Raw genomic sequence first — 23,450 nt, 5'->3', positions numbered from 1 at the left:
AATAAATTGTACCTACTTAGTAAACACAGTGCGGTACGCATTTTTATTTAAACTATTATTAATTTTAAAAATATGAAAAATGTTGTTCGCCCTGTATCTTCGAAACAAAGAGGTTTTTCAAAAATCATCCAAGGACAAAACATGCTTAAAATAGTCCAAGGAACAACCCCCTGAATTTTTGCCGCATGTTTAGGAAACACCCTGTATAATTTTTTTTTTTTCATATATTAAAATTGGTGTACACTTGTAGGTTGAATCAGGTGAAGCGGAGAAAGCTTGGACGGAACAGTATGATTCATCTGTAAATACCTGTTCTCACGCCTATTGGCGTGGTAATTGCAGAATGGTGAATCTTGGACAAGATTGTGAGGTCGGTTTGAGAAGAAGAACGTACAATGTTGTGTCAGGATCGGTATTGTCTGTATGGAGTAGAGTTGAAGGTGTGTTAGCTAGTAAGAATGGTACACATAATAATAAGATGCAAGTTATCAGATTGAGAACCAAAGACGATTTGAAGATTGTTGGTATGTATTCCTTTCAAACCCACCCATGTCAGTTATAGAAAATGAACTTGTTCTGCAGGGCTTATACTTTGTAAAGCTCTTTTATTGATCTTACTGCAATTTTCAAGAATTTATTTTTCTTAGCAGATTCATTTTGAACTTATATACCTGACTTTTGTGCAATTTATACCTCTGATTTCGATTCATATTTCCCTCTATAAAGTTTCACAATTTCCGTTTTGGAATTTGAAGAACTCAGAAATCTGAAAATTCAAATTCAATAGCTTCAGATTTCTTAGTTTTTGAAAATTGTTCACTCTCAGATAACCTTATATTCATTAAAAAATTTCTTCATATGAGTTGTTGAGAAGTCTAGACATATAAGTGTGCGCACTCACTCTTGGAAAATAAATGATCGCAAATTATTGCAACCAATTTCAGATGACGATAACTATTGAGAGATTAAGCAACTTGAAAGAATTTGTGTGCACTTACCTCGTGAGTTAAGAGAGATGATGTCTGGGAATTGACCCCCTAATCTGGTGGCAGAAGATGGTCAGGTGGATGGGTAAAAGGGATGATTAACCTCTTCTGCACCGGCTTCGTGGTTATCACTCAATTTGAGTAACACACAATTAACTCGAAATTGCTCAATCAGTTTTTAACAGAAGAAATTGAAAATGTAGAAAGATGATTAGATGAATTTAAAGTATTCAAATAACTTAACTTTTGATGAAATTTAGAATAGATAAGCACAGTTTGACACTTGAGAAAGTTATTATTATTAATTATGACGATGTTTGTTTACCGACCGGGTAATACCGCGGCCGCAGGTGGCGCCAACAAACAACAAATTTTCACGACGTAACATGCCGCCCGCCCTGAAGAGTCCCTTCAGTAAGATCAATTGCAAGGAGTGAACAGACGAAAAAGGGCCATCTATTGACTTGGAAGAGGACACAGCTTGACGACTGGTCGTCGAATTATCCCAGAGGAAGTAGTAACATCAGCTACACGAGTGGTGGAGTCAGTTCCAGGAAAAACAGATGATATACGACCGATACTCCATTTCAGAGGAGGAAGATTATCATCTCGAATGACGACTACAGTACCTGGAAGAATGGGGGTAGATGGTTGCAACCACTTGTGACGTTGCTGCAAGGTATGCAAGTATTCCTGACGCCAACGCTTCCAGAAGTCCTGCTGAAATCGCTGGACTAGTTGCCAACGAGATAACCGGTTCACAGACACAGAACTGACATCGTTGTCAGGGGGAGCTGTTAGGGACCGGAAAACCAAGAAATGCCCTGGTGTAAGGGCCTCAAAATCAGAAGGATCAGATGATGGAAGATACAGAGGACGAGAGTTGAGGATGGCTTCAACCTGAGTGCAGACGGTGAGAAACTCCTCGTAAGTGAGTTTCTGCTCGCCAATAACGCGAGTAAGATGATGTTTAGCAGATTTTACAGCGGCCTCCCTCAGGCCGCCAAAGTGAGGACTGGAAGGGGGTATGAATCGCCAGTCAGTTCCGGACGACGAGGCGGCATCACAAAGACTCTGCTGATGTTGTGGAGCAGACAGTAAGCGACCAAGGTCACGAAGGTAGTTATGAGCACCAACAAAGTTGGTCCCGTTATCCGAAAAGATGACGGAAGGATGACCTCGGCGTGCAACAAAGCGCCGATAAGCAGCGATGAACGCTGGGGTTGACAACTCAGATGCCAATTCTAGATGAACTGCTTTAGTAGAGAAGCAGATGAAGACAACCAGATATGCCTTCGTGCTAACGGCTCCGCGTAGTCGTGCACTCGTCACATAAAATGGGCCGGCGTAGTCGACACCAGTAGTTAGAAAAGCCATAGCAGATGATAGCCGCTCTGGTGGAAGATTGCCCATTGGCTGTATTAGAGGACGGGGCTTGCAAGAAAAGCATCGGTTGCACTTGCGCAGACGATTGCGTACTACATTACGTCCGTCCAATATCCAGTACCGTCGACGAATGTACGAATGAGTAGCTAAAGCACCGGCGTGCAGAAGACGATAATGGGCATCATCGATTATCAGATGAGTGAGATGATTGTCCTTCGGTAGAAGAACAGGATGTTTGTGTCGATATGGTAATAAAGAGGCTGAAAGGCGACCTCCAACTCGAACAAGTCCATGCTCATCGCAAAAAAGGTGAAGTTTCATGATGAGTCGATGACGAGAAGATGGTTTCTGCAGCTCAGCCAGCTCCTCGGCAAAATGAACAGATTGAACCAGACGTATTAAGCAGATCTCTGCTTCCTGAAGCTCAACAGAGGTGAGAAAACCTGTGCGAGGTAAAGCTGAACCACGAGCATTCAGTATGAAACGTCGACAAAAGGCAATGACGCGCTTGAGTCGAAGATACGAAGAAAAACGGTCAATCATGGTGGGTTCACCGGAGACAACCGTCAACACTAAAGCGGAGAGCGGCTTGGCTTCTTCGTCCACTTGATCAATTTGAGATGAATCAACAGAGGACAGGGGCCATAGAGAGGAATCGAGAGACAACCAGTGAGGACCACGCCACCACAATGGGTGATGATGAATGTCTGCAGGCATCAATCCTCGAGAGGCACAATCAGCTGGGTTGTCTTCAGACACCACATGCCTCCAGTGATTTGAGGGAATCAGATCCTGGATCTCAGCGACTCGATTGCCAACAAATGTCTTCCACCTGTGACTCTCACCACGAATCCACGACAAGGCTACAGAAGAATCGCAGAAGGCGATGCATTCAGTAGTGAGATGCTGCAAAACACGAGCGGACAGGTGATGCATGAGCTTGGCGAGAAGATGGGCACCGCACAGTTCCAAGCGCGGCAGGGTTGTAGCCTTGCAAGGGGCAATTTTGGACTTGGCCGCCAGGAGAGACACATGGTAATGTCCGGAAGATGCGAAAGTGCGGAGATAAACTACTGCAGCGTAGCCAGATTCAGAGGCATCACAGAAGCCGATCAACCGATGAGCAGAAGAAGAAATGGCTGAGATGAATCGTGGTATGTGAAGCTCTGTCAAAGTGGGGAGCTGGGATTGAAACTGCAACCATGGGGGCTGAACCTCACTGGAAAGAGGTTGGTCCCATTCCAGATGGAGTAAGCAGAGCTGACGGAAGAAAATCTTGGCATAGAAGGTAACAGGAGCTAACCATCCCAAGGGATCGAAGATTCTGGCCATCTGACTCAACACAGACCGCTTGGTGATTGCTGTTGAGGTCAAACGAACAGAGTAGAAGAAGTGATCAGATGCTGGATTCCATCCAAGTCCCAAAATCTTGAGACTCGGTTCACGGTCGAGAAGAAGGGGGTCAATGGAGGAGGATTCTCTACGATGATCAGAAGGAATACCATCCAGAAGAGGAAGATGATTAGAAGCCCATTTGCGTAGCTCAAAACCGCCCGCCATGAGCAGATTCTGAACTTGTCGACGTAACTCAAGAGCTTCAGCCTCGGACGAACAACCTGTTAAGATGTCATCGACATATATTTCATCTAGCAAAACCTGCCTAGCAGCAGGAAACTTGGGTCCGTCGTCCGAAGCTAGCTGTCGGAGGGTCCTAAGTGCCAAATAGGGAGCTGAAGAAACTCCATAAGTGACGGTGTTAAGGCGATAATATTGGAGAGGTTCCTGTTTGGTGAAACGCCAGACTATGCGTTGATAATCCCTTTGCTCAGAGCTTATCAAGATCTGTCGATACATCTGTCTGATATCGGCAGTGAAGACATATCGATGTAGACGAAAGCGAAGCAGAAGAGTGAAAATATCCGCTTGCAGTTTCGGGCCAGTAAGAAGAAGATCGTTGAGGGATTTTCCATTAGCAGATGCGCAAGAGGCGTTGAAAACCACTCGAATTTTAGTAGGAGGGTCGTCAGGGCGATGTACAGGATGATGAGGGATGTAATAGGGTTCATATCGCGGACAATCAGAAGATTCAGGAACCAATTCCATGTGTCCACTTTCGAGATAATCATGCATGAACTCATGATAGGCGACACGAAGAGCAGGGTTATTGTCTAGACGATGTTCCAACCGAATAAACTGCCTAGTCGCCACGTTGACGGAGGTACCCAGCCGAGAAGATGACAAGGGTAAACCAACGGTGTATCTTCCATTGGAGTCACGAGTTACATCAGCGCGATACAGCATTTCACATTCTTTCTCTGCAGGAGTTAAAGGTAGCACTTCAGGTACCTTGTCGAGTTCCCAAAAGCGACGAACGAGTTTGACACTTGAGAAAGTTATTATTATTAATTATGACGATGTTTGTTTACCGACCGGGATTACCGACCGGGTTTTTACCGACCGGGTAATACCGCGGCCGCAGGTGGCGCCAACAAACAACAAATTTTCACGACGTAACAGAAAAGTTTAAGATAAAACTGGCAGCTTGTTTGAAATGCTTTTTAATTTCGTAGTTATCATCATCTTAAGCTCATTAGTAAATGGATATACCAAATAAAACCTGCTTTGTGAGAGAGGAAAATCCTTGTGAGAAAGTGGGTGCCCACAATAGTTCTGGCTAATAAATAAATAACATAAAGCCAACGAACCATTAAAAAAAACCATCCTTGGCTTTTCTTAGGTAGTTCATAAAAATTTCCAAAAGACAATTTCAGTGAATCACTTATTTCATATACAAGTATTCGTTACCTATGCAGATGCACTAATTTGAAATGATATAGTGTATAATGTGTTGTTTTTTTGTTAACCTAATTAAATGGGTTAATATATAATGGTATTAGCTGGACTATGTATGTGATGTTAAATGCACCCAAAACAAGTTTGGGCTAAACATATATTATCCACAAACTTAAACAAAAAAATCTAACGATTTGAATTTTTTGGAACTTGACTATTCAACTTAATCTTGGAATTATAATGATAAAAAAACACTGCTTTGTTCATAATTTTTAACTTTCGAACAAATTTTGATATCTAAAATGGGACACAAGGAAACTTAGTAGCCTCACTCTAACTACCATATTTTTATAGCTTTTTGGATTTATTTACGCCAAGTCTGATGGAGTTACAATCCAATAACACTGTCTTTCATGGAAAATTACCATTTTAGTATATAGCACTGCATACGGAAGAAAAGGGAATTATCAGCAGTCCCGGGAAGCATCGCCTGAATTATCTCAAACAAAATCTAATCAGTGAACACACCAGTATTTCTAGACTGAGAACATATAGAAGGAAATAATAAATAATTTCATAGAACTTGCAGCATTTTCATATTTCAATGTTCGGTATTTTTACAGGTACACTGATACCTAAGAATTGTGTTGATGCACTGATAGAGGCGCTGTCATCTGATGCAGAGAAAGTGGACGAACAAAAATTCCCGTAGGATCTACAAATATCATTTAAAATGGATTTACACAGGGCTGCAAGTATTACTAAAAAAAAGTGACAGTTATTAACGAACAGATCGTTGGAAAAAGTAACTGTATAATATGTAGAACTGAATGATTGATATTTGTTTTCATTTTAGATGAAAAAAGTTGAGGTTCCGAAATATTTCCAAGAAATTATCGAAAAAAAAAATATGAGAAAAATCTGTGACATAGTTATTTTAGGTAATGTCTAATGTATTTATATAAACGTAGATTTTTAATGATTTTTTCTTATATCAAAATACACAGGTTGATGATAAAGGACACCAAAACACAAATGACACATGCCAACACTAGTTGTTTTTCAATTTATAATAATTCCGTTATACAAAACAAATTCAGCTTATTTCCTAGTACACCAGTGGAGTTGTCAGATTTTGCTGAATTGATTAATTTAACTTAAAAATTTCCTGTGATTTGTCACCAATTTGATATGTAGCCTTGAAAGTAATAATGGCTATAAGCCCTTCTGCTTTCGTGAATGTTGCAAGTTCCTAAAATAAACACTTTTCTGGAATGTATTTTGATATTTCAAGAACCACAATAATCATTTCACTGGTGTGTTCTAATTTCAAGCAAAATTGCTTATATATCTTATGTATATTTGGATGTGTTCAAACGCTAAATAAGCAGAAAAAGAAATGAAAATTACCCACAATACATGTGTTTTATTTCGAACACTTTCACATTATGTACTACTTGCAATCGCTTTGTTTACTCTTCGTTTCAGCCCTGCTGATGGCTTTTTTCACGTTCCTAATGAGATATTCCACGTCTTCTTTGTATGTTTCTGTACAATTGAATTTCTGTGTTATTTCCTGTAGACGTTCTATTCCTTCCTTCATTTTTTTTATATGTATGGACATAATTTCATCATGATTGCTGCCATCTGAAGAATAGACTAGTTTACATTGATTGAAAATAAATGTCGCAACTTTATAACTAGAATACTTTGAAAACTGTTTTGGCGAATACACTTTCACCATTTATAGATTACATGAGAGTTTTTAAACAGATTACAAACTCTATATAAGTAACAAAATTTTTTTAGTTTTAAAACATTTTAAAGAAATAATAATTGTGAAAATTTAAAGGGATTCTAAGCAGGATCCCTAGGAACATTTTGATAATAATAACTGTCTTTTATTGATATGTATATAAAAATTATGATTGGCCATCGACTCAAGCCATCATGAATCTATAATACATTTCAACAAAAAAACCATGATCCACTCTCTGTGGATGAGATCACTTATGGAATCAATGCTTTCCAGTCACCCTCTGGAGCTTGGTACGGCTCTGAACCATACCAGTCCATATTTTTCCTGTTCCAGTAGCAAAAAAAAGAGCGTCAAGCCGTCGCACCACCTTCCCCTGACATTCCCCCCGAATTTACGGTGTGTCGAGCACTGACAGCTGTGAGAGAGAAATAAGACCTTTACATCATCGAGATAGAATAGAAGGAGACGCTATGAGCTGTTATCGTGCTTAAAAAAAGTGACCAGTAGGCGGGGCTAATTCTTTTACTAAAATTGGAGAAAGATCAGGGTCAGATTAAGTACACTTTCACGAAAAAATATAAAAATAAACCATGTTCATCACTTTATAAACAGCATTGTTGACAAACAATTTTTTGTTTCAAATAATGTATAACATATCCTGCCATATACATTTTTTTATATTTAGAGCATGGTGAAGAGGGATATGCAGATATGCAAAAATTGGCTGCGCTCAGCGGAAAGAGCAGTTGCAAATCTGATTACTAAGCGCTCACAGATCCTAAAGTGATCAGAAAGCGGTTTTCTGAACGGTTAGGAAATATCTAACCTCTAAAACCTCTGTTTTTGACAGTTCTCACAACGTGTTGAGCTTAGTGAGCGTAAATCAAAGTCGCTCACTAAACATGTTGGGCATTCGCTCGATCAGATTCGTTCACCGAAAATTCTTACAACTGTTGTGTCAGCTGAACGCAGCCATTGTGAATACGGATCTGTTCACTACTATGAAATGTTATTGGTCAAAAGTTGACTGAGATCTACATCCAAAATGGCGTACTCGTACCGCTTTAAGTCACGAGATGTCGACTCCCCCTCTATTCTATCTCAATGCTTTGCATGAAGTACGAAACAGCTGTTAAACGCTAGTTTGGTTATGTTGAGACTGGGTAATTATTACCATAGTATGTTATTACCATGTATTTTATTGCACTGAGGGGTTCCTCTTTTTTTTTCTTAGTACTGATGTTTTCATCACTTCCATAATCTTCAACACTGATTTTTTGTATTTAACATATGTATTATGTTGGATGAACATACTCAATCATGGTTAGTTTTTATATGTTGAATATCTTAAGATTACTTCGTTGTAGAAATGTTCGTTGAAAGTTAGTAAAGAATCTGCTAATTTTATAGTGTGGTTAATTAAACTTCAGCAGAATACTACGTCCACTATGAACTCAAAAAACTTCATAGTCTATTTGGAATACCTAGGTATTTTATTGATTGGTCATTTGGTTACACTTTTTTACCATTCAATGAAATAGTTGGGGATGTACGGTGGTCAAATTTCGATGTTTCAGTACTACAACTTCAATACTTGAAATCAGACGAGTTAGACAAAATCTGATACCCCATTCTCGTTCTCTTTTTCTGAGAAACTAATAGTGTTTTATTCATTTTTAGCCACCTTTTATTTTCGAGTTATAAACGAAAATTATTGGAAAAATATGTAATGCCTTTCTTGAAGCCATTGTTTGAAGAAAATCTTTTATTTATTTTTTTGTCTGCTTTGAATTGAAGTTTCTCACCATTATTGGGTACTTTATATACAGTGATGCTTTTATCAATTTTCTAGCATTTGGCAGACCAAGTAGGATGATTAGTACACTGAATTTTGGTGGGAGATGTGTTTTTCATTGCTCTTGGAATTTGCTACAATTTAGTTGTTGTTTATATTTTTCCCTGGATGTTATAGAATTGATGGCATTTGTTGCATGAAATCGGTTTAGAATTAGGTAGATGGTTTGTGTACACCAGGAATTAAATGTCTGCTTATGAGAACATACCGTCATTAAGCTATTTGTCAGATGTTGAAACTCCACCTATAATTATTCTTATATATTATTGTCTTGCAAAATTTATGTTTAAATCGATTTCATTAAGGTATATATTGAGACTGTTGATTATTATCCCTGCTGCTGACTGATATATTCGTTTTTTATGTACTAAAATATTTGTAGGGGTTCTGGTCTTTCTCTGATGTAAGATTTTAGATTATGAATTCGAGCGATCTCTAAATATTAATCATAATAATAAGCTTGCGCGTAGACAATGTCAACATTGATGGATCGGTCCATAACGCAAGATACATATGGATTCAATATAGATTTGATGATTGATTCGTACTTAGTTCGCCAAAATAATGCTTGGCTTTTCTTAATATTCTTTTGACTTTCCGCTTTATTTTCTTGAATTTTTACGCTTTTGAAACACGCATTATTAATCGCTTTCGTATTCTGTTAGTCAGTGGCGTACCCAAGGGGGGGGATAAGGGGGATATATCCCCCCCCAGAAGGAATATCCATTATATGTAACAACCTCATTCACAATCTATTATGAGTAAGCAAAATTCTTTGGAAAACTTCTTCAAAAGAAGGAAAAATTGAAAATTTTTTTCTTTATCCCCCCAAGGCTTATGTCTGGGTACGCCACTGCTGTTAGTGTTTTTTCTACACCGCTTTTGAAACTAGCATGTTGGAGCTGATAACCCGCACCAAGGGCCCTGTGAAGAGCTGAGATTTGTAAGTATTTGGTATTTGGTAAGTCATCGTTGTTGACCGCAATTTATAAATTATTATTTAACAAAATATTATCAAATATTTCGCTGACTTCATACGCACGCATAAACAATATATTGTGAGAAAAATGGACTGTATACAGTACTATATTTTACTGAGCTGTCGGACGTGACAGTTGCTTGTGTTTAGTTCGGTTATTTCGTTTTCCGTTTCTTGTTTCTTCTGATGCATAATTTGTCTTGGGATTTAGGAATTTTTTGTTCCATTCATTGGCCACTTAGCATCTATATATACATTTGTAATAATTTTTTCCTATATCAGCAATTTTCTTCTCATACATATAGTTGTTGAGTTTATTTTCGTTTATTATTTTTTTATACAATTTTTAGTTATCTTTCAATTTATTTGTGAATCTGCATTTCCGTCATCCTCGCAACTTCCTTTTCCACTGAAAATCGTCACAATTTTCTGAATTTTCAATGAAGCCTTAGAACATTAGATAATAATCTATATAGGTATATTCTAAGGTTTCAGCTGACCTTTCAGTGATTCGTTGTATAAGGAAGCATTAATTGTTCCTGAATAACTGTTCGATTGGTTTTTTTTTTTTTGCAGAAAATTTTCTCGAATGCTCATAAACTTACGATTCTTTTTAGATGGACGAAGCGGTGGACATTTCTTAGTAGCGGACGGTGAAAAAGTCCAAGCTGATATGATAAGCTTGAACTGGATAATAATGTTGCATATTTGGTTATAAAAATTTGAAACACAGTTCGAATAATTTGGGTGGAGAAAAATTGCTAAAATTTGTAGTGGTCACCATATAGATACCTAGTTTTTTAAAAATTTAAAGTTACTAAAAATTTGCTCACTTTTCTGAATATCCTTAATTTCGTTTTCGGTTAGAACGGGATGTGGCTTGCGCGACGTCTTGAATAACTTGCTCAAGTCGGTATGAGATGATCTTCTTTCTACTTCTCTTGAAGCATACATGGCGTCCAGAATTTCCACTTGCTTCGTTACTTTAGGTGGTTTTGGTATCGTCAGTATCCTGGACCTTTTCTGTTTTGTTGTTTTTAACACATGCAGCGGCCCTTCTAGATGAAAATCAATTTTCTTTGAGGGTTTCTCCAAAACGTGAACTTTTGTGGTATAATCTTTCTTAGTTCTTCTTGCTGTCTCGTTACGTACGTAATTGAAAGGGTTGATGGAGTTTTTCATTTCGAACATGTCGATGTAGTTTCGTACTGCAGATAAAACACTATTTATATGTTTTCATCGTAATATTACCATGAAATCTGACTCACCGGGAAATTTATCCATTTGGTGTGCTTCTGACACTTCATTGACAAATTTATTGGTTCGTCGGGAATGAATTTCCCTTGTCGCAAATTATTTTCTGTATCAGAAGTATTAAAGTATAACTTTTATATCTAATCATTTGAATATATTGTTATTTTCAATAATTCTTAGTCTTTCTGGACTGAAGAAACTAATTTTATATTTTATTTTTGAATAATAATAAGGAGCAATCATTTCAGTCAAACAAGATTTATTCAAACATAATAAAAAAAGATTTCCAGCAGTAAGATATATAGAAAAAAATCAAATTCATATTAAAGATATTTACAACTCCTTTAACAAAACTAAAGTTTGAGTTATCTTTCTTCTGAAAGAATGAATCAGATCACTTCTTTCCCCCTGAAAAAAAAATTACCAAAATTACTCCCATTGTTCAAACGATGATTTAACATTCAATAACTCAATTATAATTGGTAGACTATTATTTACCTTTTTTTCCACCTTTTGTTGCTTGAGGTTTGGTTTCGGTTTTGCTTTCCGCTCCTTTAGTTGTACCACCTCCAGCTGCGGCTTTTTTCTGTAAAATTAATAAAATGAGACACACTCCTGAAAATAGAAAAAAAAAATTCTTACATCTGCTGGAGGATTATTTCCTTTATTTCCACCTTTGCCTCCTTTACCCATATTTTCTGCGTATCTATTGAAGACTAGTAATGCTTGTTTATCTGAAATGTTTATTACAAGTGCCAAAATATTTCTAAATTTAAAATTTTGGCACTCTTATTCCAATAGAATAAAATTGCACTGGATAGAATGAAATTTTAGTGAAGACCAAAAAACTTCTATTTAATTTCTTTGGTTGACTATAGAAAATTATACATCAAATCAGAAAGAATTCAGAGTTATAAACATAAATTTGTTATGATCATCTTTGATATAATAAATGGATAATCCAAAACTTATCTAATGCAGTGGTTGACTCCAAAAATTCGTCATAAACATCCAGCTTATAATGAATAATGAGTTAATAAATAACATTCAAGCATGGAGTAAGTTCCTAATCTTGAATATACAATTTCCTTTAATTGTTTCACATTTTTAGGTTTTATTGGTATTATCGGAAAAATAATTTAGAAAATCAGGTTTTGTAACGAATCTAAGAAAATGGAAGTCATTCTGAAATACGACAAATGGTATAAAAATATAATAATATAGCCGCAACCGTCTACCCAAGAGAAATATTTTATACTCAAGAGGGCTATGATATTCCTATATTTGGTCAGTGCTGATGTGCCCATTATATATTTCAATTGAAGCACTTTGAAAAATCGACGCACGTATAACATGGATAACAAAAAAAATGGTGTTAATAAAATCTTAAGAGAGGATATGCTCAAACATTTCCAGAAAAGAGAATTGAAAATGAATAATGTTGATTTTAAACTCAAAACTAAGTATGTTTATTTGTTAATGGAAAAAGTCTGAAATTTCAGTTATTTTCATTTGTGGGAAAATATTTTTGTGAAAATTGGTTTTAGGATGAATGAGAATGTACAAGACTTTTCGTGCCATAGTGGAGAAATGAAGAAAGAAATAACTGATTGTACTGATAGTTCTAAAAATAACTTTATTGTAACAGATTTTGTTGAACAGGTGAAGATTGAAGAAATAGATGATAAAGATGAATCTACTATAGAATTGATGCAAACTAACGAGGATAAAGAATTTTTTAATAGAATAAATAGTCTAGCAAATGTTGAAGTTTGTAAATATAATGAAAAAGAAGCATCTTGTGATAAGTGAGTTAATGAAGAAATATTCCTAATTTTCTATTATTTATATTATTTCTTCTACAGTAAAAGTGCAAATGACCTGAATAAATCCAAAGAAAATTTTAAATGCTGCCAGTGTGACTTCCTTTCATATATCTTGGAAGACTTGGGAAGGCATATGGACACAGCTCATCCAAATCTGAGAAACCATGAATGTAATCTATGTAATTTCACCTCCAATCCAGTTATTATGCAGTATTACAAATGCACAGCTTGCGATTTCAGTTCACATAGCAAGATTCTTCTTGAAATACATGAGGATGTTTTTCATAGGGATCTCCGGAAGTATAAATGTCAATTTTGCAAATTTGACTCCAGTTGGAAATATGACCTCAATAAGCATGTGTCTACAATGCATAAAAACACAAGGAATCATAAGTGTGACTTTTGCGATTATAGCTCAAGTCGTAACAATGACTTGCAGCTTCATATAACCAGTGTCCACATGAAGGTGAGGAAACATAAATGTGATTCCTGTGAGTACAGCTCTAGTTGGAAGAATGCTTTAAAAAGGCACATTGATAGTGTTCACAGTCATTTGAGGCCACATAAGTGTGAATGGTGCGAGTATAGTTCTTTTCGTAAAATTCATCTTCAAACTCATATTGAGAATGTCCACCTTAATCTTAAAATCCACAAATGTGAGTTGTGTAATTATAGTTCAAGTAAAAAGGTTAATCTTCAGTCACATATAGATAATGTACATGTCAATCTCAAGAGTTTCAAGTGCGATATATGTGATTTCAGTGCAAATCAGAAAGGTAATCTTAGAAAACATATCGATAGTGTTCATAAAAATCTTAGGGTTCACAAATGTCAGTTGTGCGATTATATTTCATCAAGGAAAACTGATGTCAGGAGACATGTTAGCATGGTTCATTTGAAAGCAAAGAAATTCTCGTGTAAAATCTGTATTTTCTGCAGTAATGATAAGGAGGCTTTGGAGACACATATTGAAAATGCCCATATGATTACTGCTCATGAAATGAACTCTTGAAAATTACTGAGAAAAAGACGATTTTTATTAATGCTCTACAATTTTTTTATGTGACAATGTAATTTGTATTCACAAAGAAATATGGAAATAAGTTGATCTGAAAGTGAAAACAAGAATTTTCTAAATTTCTTGTACTCCATTTTTTGAGATATATTCCTAATGACATCTGTATAGAATAAATATGCAACAAAATTTTGTACAGTAACACCTTCAACCAATAATTTTTGTTGCGGTTAAAGATATGAGAGAGATTTATTCAGTAAAATTCCATAAAATCTAGTTTATTTTTGTAAAGTACTACAAAAAGATAGATGTTACTACAGCAGCCAATTGTCTATGCACTATTATTTAACGGGTATCATCAACTTTCTCAACACAATTTGAATTAAAAAACAATGGAAAACAAATCACAATAATGTTCAGCAGACCTGTACAGACATGAAATCACATTGATGTGACCCTAGAATACTGAAAACCCATGGAATGTTTTGATGTTTTTTTCTTAAGCATTACAGTCTAGATTAATTGGGCGACGGTGTTGTATATGTGTACCCAGGTTTTGATTTAAAATTGGATTATCACATATGGTATATTTCTTGGTTAATTATTAGATGACTCGTAGAGTGCCCTAAAAAGTTAGTGGCTTGAAATACAAAAATCAGTAGTGAAAGTCTGTGATCAGATTTTATTTCTCCTTTCCAAAAAAGGCTTATTTATATGTCTGATGTTTCTAAATAACAACAAGCCGATTTAGTACACTTTTGAATTTGGATATTTATGAATTTACACTATGTTACTATTCTACTAGTTTTCCTAATAATATCATGAATTCCAAGCTTATGAAGGGTCCTCAAGTGTCTGATTGGGATAAAAAAAACAATTGAACTTATCTGGAGATTAAAAATATAGGAACTGGTCAAAAATTTCATCCAAATCCATACAAATGTTCAATTGAATGCAAAGGAATATAAAGCAACTTTGGCTATTGAAAGAAATTGTTTGCAAAAAGTGATTCTGTTCACAATAATTTGAAGAAAAATATAGATCAATCATGTGGAAATAAATTTTTTTCCTCTTAGAAGTGAAGAATTTGTACGAAATTAATGAGTTGACCCACAATTTTTTTCAATTTGTTATGGTGTTGAACTTTAGGCACAGTTAAGTTTTCACCCAACAGAGAAATAGAGGAACATTACGTCAGGGTCAGAAATATTTTTCCATATCAGTGGATTCCAACCTAAGATCTTTCATTTCCATGAAAAAACACTGCATTACTTTACCATCAAAATATTCATCAACTTGTATACCTTTGTATGTAAAGTAGCCGCCAACAGAGCAACTGAATTTTGTTAAATGAAAATTTTTGATGTATTGGATACATAACATATTTTTCAGATGGAGATATATTATTGAAACAAATTTAATCATTATATTTTATTTCACCCTGAAATAACTTTCAATAAATCTTCATTCAATATTATTTATAACTATAATCAATAAAATACCAAGTTGACTATAAAAATTAAGTAATTACTTATTACCTATAGATGAAAATATATAATAAAATGGAGTAGATAATATTTCAAAAGATTAACAGAATTAAAAAGTCCTAAAAATCCAACGACTAGACAATTAAAAAGTTATAACTACAAATTTCAAACACTGGAACTATCTTAAAATGACTTAGATATAAATTTTTCTAAATATCTGGAAGATAAATGCATTATTGATACGGTATGGTTAGTAGGGAATTTGATTTTGATAATATTGTATCATATCATATGTCCTAGTCCTGAAATTAAGGAAACTATTTCGAATAATTTGCAACATATATGCTGCTGCTTCTCTGTCAGTTGCACCTGGACTGAATCTACCTCGAAGAAGCTTGATTGTTTGTCCACGAAAGCATTGAAGTCCAGTATCCAACATCAATGATACTAAAGTAATAATTGCATCTTGGTAAGGCCTAGAAATAATAAATTATTTAATTATGTTTAAAAGTGAACCTATATGTGATAGAGATAGAAAACTCTATTGATCTTATGCCAAGGCTATCGACTTCGCTCTTCCATCCAACTAGAAACAGTTTTATGGGTACAGCGTTCCATGGGTGTAGCCAGAGGGGGTTAACTCACTAACCCCCACCCAACGAAACATGAAGATGTCACCATTTATCAGAATAAAAAGAGGCAAGCTGGCGTGCAGCATATCTCGATCAACCTTAGCACAGCAGCAGTCGATAATCTAAATCTTGAAACCCCTCCCCCAAAATTGAACCTGGCTACGCCCATGTGGCATGTCAAAAAAGTTACGCAACAGACCCATAATTTTTATGAAAATTTATTGGAAAATCCTCGCACTCAACGACTTTTATTTTCAAGAGCAAGTTATGATATCCATTTTTTAATTTGATACTTCTCACCCCCCACAACTCTTTTTTTTTTCAAATGGTAATATATGGATTTTGATATATCAAATAAAAGGTCATTTGATTATTCATTCAGTGGTGTGACTAAAAGGAAAATCCATGATTCGGTTTTTTCATTGAAAAATTAACAATTTGTGAATAGAGTGAATGGAGTACTGAAATCATAATAATTAAGAAAAATCCTACCACTTGTCGATTTCTATTTTCAAAATTAAGTAAATCCTTGCATATTTGAAATTGGAAGCTTATGCCCTTAACCCCTTATCCTTCCCAATTTTTTTTTTATTGGAACAATATTGAAAGCATATATTAGTGCGATTTATTATGCTGGTGTCTATTTTAGTATGTGGAAAGTTCTCTGATTTTATGGTTGGATGTTATAACTTTCGATTTTGTTGAATTCAGTCTTCTTCTAACATCGCATTCACGCTACTTTGATGTCTGTAAGTTTACTCCATGCATTTAAATGTTGTGTTGTTATGGGTCATAAGTGATCTATAAGAATATTACATTGTTGAATTTAAATTACCTGACGGCTAAATAAGCCTCAACACAAAGTTCAGAGAACCATTTGAAAGGTGCAGCTTCCATTTTTCCACCCATAATCATGACCATTTCATCAGTTAACTTAATATCGGGCTCAAAACCAAGATTTCCACCTGGTGACGACTCAAACATAAATCCAAAATCTATAAATATAAAATCGTTATTAAACGTTTTATGTTTTTCTATCCCAACTCTCCTAGGCCTCTGTGAGACCTATAAGATGCTTTGATCTTATTATTATTACTACAACAGACGCGATCACATCTTTTCAAAACGTTTTTTCATCATTTTGATATACAGGGTGTTGTTTAAAGGATACAATCATTTCATAATTTTTTGTTAATCCGGACCTGGAGTTTACTTGTGATCATTAAGTGATTCATTTAAGCTTTGAATAAGAAAGATATATGCCAAATATAAAGAAAATATACTGGGTGATTCACTTGTTATAACCTCGAAAAGAAATGAGCAAAATTCATAAATCACCCTGTAACTAAGACAGTCCCAATAAATGGAGTATTACTAGAACCGACTCGGTGTCCTCTAATAACTGTTTTTCCGTTTATCAATGGAATACCCTGTATAATAAAATTAATTAAAACAACAAGAAAACATCCTATATTTCCAATAATGAAGGTGCACTTTTTATATTAGATATTCCATTATAAAATTAATACCTATCTTATGTTAAATTAAGCAACATAAAAATGAATTCTTAAGATATAGACTCAAGGCCATCTGATTGATGGCATAAGCTATAAAAACAGTTATTCTTATCACTATTTACGCAAAACAGATATTTATTCCAAGAACAAACTTAGCCTCAAAAATAATTTTGAGGTAAGCCCATTTAGGCTCAATAACATACCAATATGTATTAAATGCCCATCTTTATCCAACATAATATTTCCGTTGTGTCTGTCTTTGATCTGTAATAAGAATCCAACAACACTATATGCAGCCATTGATATTATAAAATTTCTTCTCGCATTTTGAAATTCTTTGGTACTCTCGTCTCCATATGTTTTCAAAAAGTATTCATACATTCCAATATCAGTCTGCCTACCAAGTTGATCCCTGGACTTAGCATTTGGAACACATTCAATAACACCACACTAAAAAATCGATGGATGTTGATTTCTGTTGAATGAATATTGCTGTTACTCTTACCCCAGGTGATGTTGCTACAACTCTGTAAGGGAACAGATACAATTCTAATCCTACGCTTTGAAATATATTTTTGAAAATTCCAATTACTTGAAGAGCCAACATATCTTGTCTTACATCATCTCCCACCTTAAAAATTGCAGACTGCCATGTTTCCAGGCCCATGCTTTGTTCTTCAGTCCACTAAAATGAACACAGTCTACAGTTATAGTAAAAGTATTAATTCAAAATATTGAACCTGATTCAAAGAGATCGCCATAGCCATCTTTTCCATCTCGCTCAATCCACACTTTGCTATTTTGAATCTTGCCAAATATGGTGCTTTGGCAGCACTTTGCATCGGAATACCACTCTTATAGTCAATATCTAAGACCATTGCTTCAGGGTTACTGGGAAGGTAACATCCTGGAGTAACCTAGATATAAAATAGGTTGCTATGAATTTCATGCTGCTCTAAAAGCGTAAATACTCACTTTTATTTTGCTTAGGCATTCCAGACAGGCCCTTCTACGTTCTGGCCCTTTAGGATAAGGTTTTATCTCACCAGAAATACTTGTTATCTTTTCAAAGAAGTCAAATTCTCTTTCATAAAAAAGCCTTGATGCTCCAGAAAAATTCTGTATGATGTTGTTCACTAGAATTTCCAACACATCATAGAGAGCTGAAATCAATTATATTTATATTTGCTTTCACAAAGGATAACTTTCTTCTTTGAATACTAACGATCTTTTTTTGTCATAGCTTCATCCAAGTACATATTGGTCTTCATGTTCCATATGAGTTGGTGGGCTACTATTTGAGATCTATTAGCAATGTATTTGATGAATTCCGTGACGTAACCCATCTGAAACAATGGTGAATATTATTTGACATGAAAAATGTGAAATATTGTCAAATCTCCACAATTAAAATTTTTATGAATGATAAGCTAAACTTACAGAGTCATGTCGTAAAGCTTGAACTATCTGAGGAATGTAAAACAGTATAGCGTCTGCTTGATATGAACTAAGTACTCTTACTGCATACTGGGCAGTTATGGGATGATGAGGAAACTGTCTGCTAAAATACGCTAAAGCCTGCAATCTAAAAGTTCAAAAATCATCGTTTAACAGTTATCCAAAAACTTACTTGAATTGGGGAAATTCTTGACCAAGTTAGCATATGTACCAGTTTTATATTATCATTAAGTATATTGTCAGTTGTTGCTAAATACTGTAAGGCTTCAGGTATGTGAAAAACAGACACAGGGTCTAATCGAACCTGATGCTCTATTTCGCTTATAATAGCATCATTCATTCTAAACCTGAAAATATCATATAACTTATACCCTTTACATATAGCCCAATTAAAAATAGCTGATACTACCTTGTTGGAAGATAAACTGCTAAAACCGGAGATATATCCCAAGCTAATCTTGTATAATCATGCCACTGTTTCTCTGTTATCGTCTTAGCTCTCCAGGAAGCTATATTATCTTCACCAGGAATTAACCACTCAGTTCTACTATTTGGATTGTGCCACGCAATCAAAAACTCGATTTCCACGGCCTGTTAAAAAAATATATATTACCCTCATTAAAATGACTAAAATGGTACTGTGTAATTTAACACACTCACCAAGAGTTCCAATATAAGATTTCTTTTTTTTAAGTAACATTTGATAAATCCATCCGCTAATTGAGGTCGTTTAGTATTGGTAGACTTAGCAGATCTTTTACTCAAAGTATTTGTACTAGTTGACAATGGAACAGTATTAATCCAACCAGAAGTTATACTTCCTGTTGTACTTATATTTCCTGGTTTCGCTAATTCACTTAGAGTGGCATTTGGCATATTAGATGGTGTAATTCCGAGGTCCAAGTCTAAAAAGCAGTTTTTACATGCATAATGATAATAATGAAAATGGATTTTAAGAATCGATAGTGGTGTTCAATTTTAAATGAGGAAAACCTGTAAATTTTCATTTACAAAATTTGACAAGATTTTTATCATATCCTGTATATCGGTGACCACGTTCATATACTGTGATATACTGTCTGAGATAGTAACTCAAGTATAATATTTGACAAGAAATAAATAGGGCTCATCATGACTTTGTAATTTCAAATATTCCAAGTGATTAATTTTGAAAAAAAAAAACCTGGGTTTCTTGTTGAAAAAATAAAGTTGGGAGACCCGTCCAGGAAAAACTGAACAACCTGTGCTACCAATAGTTATTTGTTTCACTAGACAGCAAAATAGAAGATTGACTGCCGCGGCTGATAGTTCATAGCCGAGCGTAACGAGAGTAAGAATTCAGCCAAGGCAGTCAATCTATTTTGCTGCCGAGTTGAACATATAATTTTTTCCTCGATTGTATCTAATGATATATGTAGATATTGTATTTGCAAATTATTACAATTCTCACAATTTTTTTATTTTTCCCATAGTGATAAATTAAAACGGAATTTGATAGAAATAGCAATTGTTGGAATGGTTGGTTGCTATGGAAATGTATGTGTGTCAGTGTGTAGACCAAATATTAGTTTTATTTTGTGGCGGTGCCGTCATACTAGTTGATTTTGATAGAATACATTAATAATTAAAACTCGATCCTGGCCGAACGTTCACTAGAATGAATTCAAATATATATTTGAAATAGACAGAGAGAGAGAGTATATTGGAGTTGAGGTGTTCTTACAATTCCAAGAATTGCTTACACAGGTCATAACTATAATGCAAGATACATAGGTACAAACCATCGAGATAGAATAGATTCTATTCTATCTCGATGGTACAAACTGTCATAAAACTAATAGCGTATTCGATTGGGTGCACCAGTTCGAATTAATTGGAGCTAATTATGTCATTTAGTTCTACAAAAATTCGAATTAATTCGCACTGATGCATCCAGTCGAATACGCTATTATAAATAATAAATAACAAGAATCTATCTTAATTTGTTAATAGCGCTACCTACAGTTGACTTAACGAAACTTAACTAATATTATCAAAATTGGAAAAACAAAGTCTAATCAGTCCATACACCAGGTTTTTAGACATCTCAGATATATTCATATTATGGACAGTGATAGCGACTTAGAAGTACTTACTCCTCCAGAAAAATGAAGGTAGCTAAAAATATTGATTGTCAGAAAATGTCAAATGTTTTATTTCCATTGAGAATCATTTTGCTGCCTAGGCAGGAAAGTCGTTACTTTGCTGCCTAGGCAAGAAGAGTTATACTTTGCTGATTGATATGTGTCTGCAAAATTAATAATTGCTGTTAATCGGAGAAGAAAATACTCTTCATTAGGTGCTCAAGCAATAAGGTGACTCTATAAAAAGTTAGACATCAAAGAACTAGATTATGAACAACAATGAATCAAAATGTGGTCGAAAACAAATTTTAAATATAGAGACCTCGAATTTCATATAAGGTGTCAGTGGGGAATACTTTTAACAAAAACTATTCCAATTATCATCTTGTTCATAGGAATAGTACCTATCTAATAATTTTGAGAGAAATATGAAGAATCATGTGAATACATGTGCAAAATAATGCAGAAGGCGGTTGTTTTAGGTACGGTGAGAAAATTCCTGGGATGGACAGACATATCCAAGGATTGTTACGACCACATACAATCTATCGATTTTCATTCCAATTCTGTGAACCCTCTGTTTCTAAACTCGTTATAAACCAAAAATATTTCACAGTCCCCTATGATGTTAGTTATATATGGGACTTGTATAAAAAAACTATGCAAATTGGGCATGTTTTCTCGTTCGCTGAACTTTATGGCCTAACCCAAATCCTCATACAAAATTTTTTCAAAATTGATCCAGTAGGACTAAGATATTGAAGTCCTGGGAATTTTACATTTGCGCAATGAGTGCAGTACAATCAAAAGCTGAAATTTCTTCAGAAATACTCGCGTCCTGAACCGAATATCTTTACCAAATTTCATCAATATCTGAAAGGTAGAATCCGAGATGTAGAGACTTTTATTCTAAATCATTCGGTGTTGAGTGAAAATTAATAGTGCTATTCCTAAAATGAGGATGAGGCACATTAACCGTTTCGAGATCCGAACCTACCCTGAAAACGTCAAGATTCTAGGTATTTCCCTTCGAGTTATAGTGTTTACAGACGGACGGACAGAATTGAATTTGGGGACGGATTTGTCAACAGTGAGCCGAACCTTATCGTTTGAGATCATGCTATCCTGTCAAAATGATAAAGAGAGCAACATTCAATAAAAGATTTAAGTTTAGGTGTGATATTACTTACCGCCTACATCACTAGCTTTTAAGTACTTTTTATCGGAATGTAGGGTCTGCCAGAACCTAACCAAAGTTGTAATGTCTTCTCTCAACTCTGAAGCACTTTGAGTTGGGCATGTGACTGTTTTGCAGAAATAATCAAGACAGCTACAGTAGATACGTTCTCTTAAAACATTTTTGGCCAAGCTTTTTGGCAAAATATCCCCTTGAAGAAGAGACAATCCACAAGTGAGTAGCCTTGAAGAAAATTTATGAGTGAACTAGAAATTATTCGAGACAAAATCTTACTTGAATCTCACACCTATTGCTGCTACATGTCTAGTTTGATTAGGAGGCATAGCTCCAACTGTCATACCTAAAGATCGATGTATAAGTCCTGCTAACATTTCAACCTTTTCATAACTGCTGTATTTAACTGTTTCAACAAGTTCACAGATAAATTGAACCCATATAGCATGAGGTCTGATAAATGGAGGATTGGTTGATAGATTACATCCTGAAATAATGACATTCATGTTAGTAACAACTTAATTTAATAATTAGTCAATTCAGATCACGGAATTTCTATTTATATTCAAACAGTATTAACATATTACAGAGGAAAATCTGGGGAAAGGAAAAAAAGGATAGGATTGGTATTTTTCAAAAGTAATGGGCTGGTAATCGATTACCTTCGAATGCTGCTAAGGGACTTGTGCCATTCATTCCAGGTGAAAATATTCCTAGTTTTCTCTGAACAGTGAAGTTCCAAGCAGCTACCATTTCTTGAAGAAATCTTATTTCCAATTCTGGTTTGGAAGTTATCAGCCACTGCCAGCATTCTACTGCAGTTTTCATAGCATCTTCAGTAAATAATTCAACCTTTAATTGAAGTTGATAGGATTTTGATAAAATACTATGAAAAAAATAAGTCGAAATATGGATAACAAGTTAAATTTCACTTGCAAAGATAAAACCATATTCATGCATGTCATATAATATACCTACTTGTGACCAAGCAATACAGTGTAAGAGATTCCTATTCAGTTCTTTGTTCGATATCAAGAGAGCAGTAGCTTGCCAGAGAGCTTCATTGTGTAGGTGATCTTGCTTTTCCTTGCAAGACTTCCATACTTTTTTCAATATAGTATCATCTAAATCGTTTGGATGAGAGCAGTATACAGTCATCATACCTTGAATCTAAAAGGAAAGAGGAGA

The 23,450-nt window shown here is 35.0% G+C and overlaps 4 protein-coding genes across 11 annotated transcripts in view; 2 read left to right on the top strand and 2 right to left on the bottom strand.

Moving 5' to 3' along the window:
* Positions 1-6,581, top strand: part of LOC123676161 (protein strawberry notch) — a 31,576-nt gene extending 24,995 nt beyond the window's left edge. For 3 of the 6 annotated variants that reach the window (XM_045611888.1, XM_045611885.1, XM_045611886.1), the window contains 2 exons: positions 251-524; positions 5,789-6,581. In XM_045611888.1, the coding sequence (XP_045467844.1) occupies positions 251-524; positions 5,789-5,877 (363 nt within the window). In that variant the 3' untranslated portion in view covers positions 5,878-6,581. The remainder of the gene's footprint in view (positions 1-250; positions 525-5,788) is intronic. The other 3 variants (XR_006746859.1, XR_006746860.1, XM_045611887.1) reach the window with 3 other exon arrangements.
* On the bottom strand, positions 6,572-11,171 carry LOC123676164. Of its 2 annotated transcripts, none has more exons than XM_045611892.1 (3): positions 11,027-11,171; positions 10,592-10,966; positions 6,572-6,824 (listed from the first exon to the last, which is right to left on the bottom strand). In XM_045611892.1, exons 1-3 carry the CDS (start codon positions 11,040-11,042, stop codon positions 6,619-6,621), a joined length of 597 nt encoding a protein of 198 aa, XP_045467848.1. In that variant the 5' UTR covers positions 11,043-11,171; the 3' UTR covers positions 6,572-6,618. The 2 variants fall into 2 exon arrangements, with proteins under 2 accessions (XP_045467848.1, XP_045467849.1); XM_045611893.1 differs by having other exon boundaries at positions 6,572-6,812.
* A 689-nt stretch (positions 11,172-11,860) lies between these two features.
* Positions 11,861-15,274, top strand: LOC123676163 (zinc finger Y-chromosomal protein-like). 2 transcript variants are annotated; one of them, XM_045611890.1, is made up of 4 exons: positions 11,861-12,070; positions 12,124-12,475; positions 12,553-12,820; positions 12,878-15,274. In XM_045611890.1, exons 2-4 carry the CDS (start codon positions 12,451-12,453, stop codon positions 13,848-13,850), a joined length of 1,266 nt encoding a protein of 421 aa, XP_045467846.1. In that variant the 5' UTR covers positions 11,861-12,070; positions 12,124-12,450; the 3' UTR covers positions 13,851-15,274. The 2 variants fall into 2 exon arrangements, with proteins under 2 accessions (XP_045467846.1, XP_045467845.1); XM_045611889.1 differs by having other exon boundaries at positions 11,862-12,070; positions 12,560-12,820.
* Positions 15,270-23,450, bottom strand: part of LOC123676160 (phosphatidylinositol 4-kinase alpha) — a 25,287-nt gene continuing 17,106 nt past the window's right edge. The window contains exons 15-29 of the mRNA XM_045611884.1: positions 23,241-23,432; positions 22,925-23,114; positions 22,542-22,749; positions 22,261-22,490; positions 19,608-19,852; positions 19,357-19,538; positions 19,120-19,294; positions 18,930-19,067; positions 18,715-18,835; positions 18,465-18,652; positions 18,230-18,406; positions 17,995-18,174; positions 17,693-17,939; positions 16,808-16,967; positions 15,270-15,816 (exon numbers count right to left, since the gene is read on the bottom strand). Coding sequence (XP_045467840.1) covers positions 15,591-15,816; positions 16,808-16,967; positions 17,693-17,939; positions 17,995-18,174; positions 18,230-18,406; positions 18,465-18,652; positions 18,715-18,835; positions 18,930-19,067; positions 19,120-19,294; positions 19,357-19,538; positions 19,608-19,852; positions 22,261-22,490; positions 22,542-22,749; positions 22,925-23,114; positions 23,241-23,432 — 2,859 coding nt within the window. The 3' untranslated portion in view covers positions 15,270-15,590. The remainder of the gene's footprint in view (positions 15,817-16,807; positions 16,968-17,692; positions 17,940-17,994; positions 18,175-18,229; positions 18,407-18,464; positions 18,653-18,714; positions 18,836-18,929; positions 19,068-19,119; positions 19,295-19,356; positions 19,539-19,607; positions 19,853-22,260; positions 22,491-22,541; positions 22,750-22,924; positions 23,115-23,240; positions 23,433-23,450) is intronic.

This window comes from Harmonia axyridis, chromosome 3, assembly GCF_914767665.1.
Source record: "Harmonia axyridis chromosome 3, icHarAxyr1.1, whole genome shotgun sequence".
NCBI classification, from domain to species: Eukaryota; Metazoa; Arthropoda; class Insecta; order Coleoptera; family Coccinellidae; genus Harmonia; species Harmonia axyridis.
Note: the sequence above shows the minus strand (reverse complement) of the source record. Positions and strands in the feature narration are given on the sequence as shown.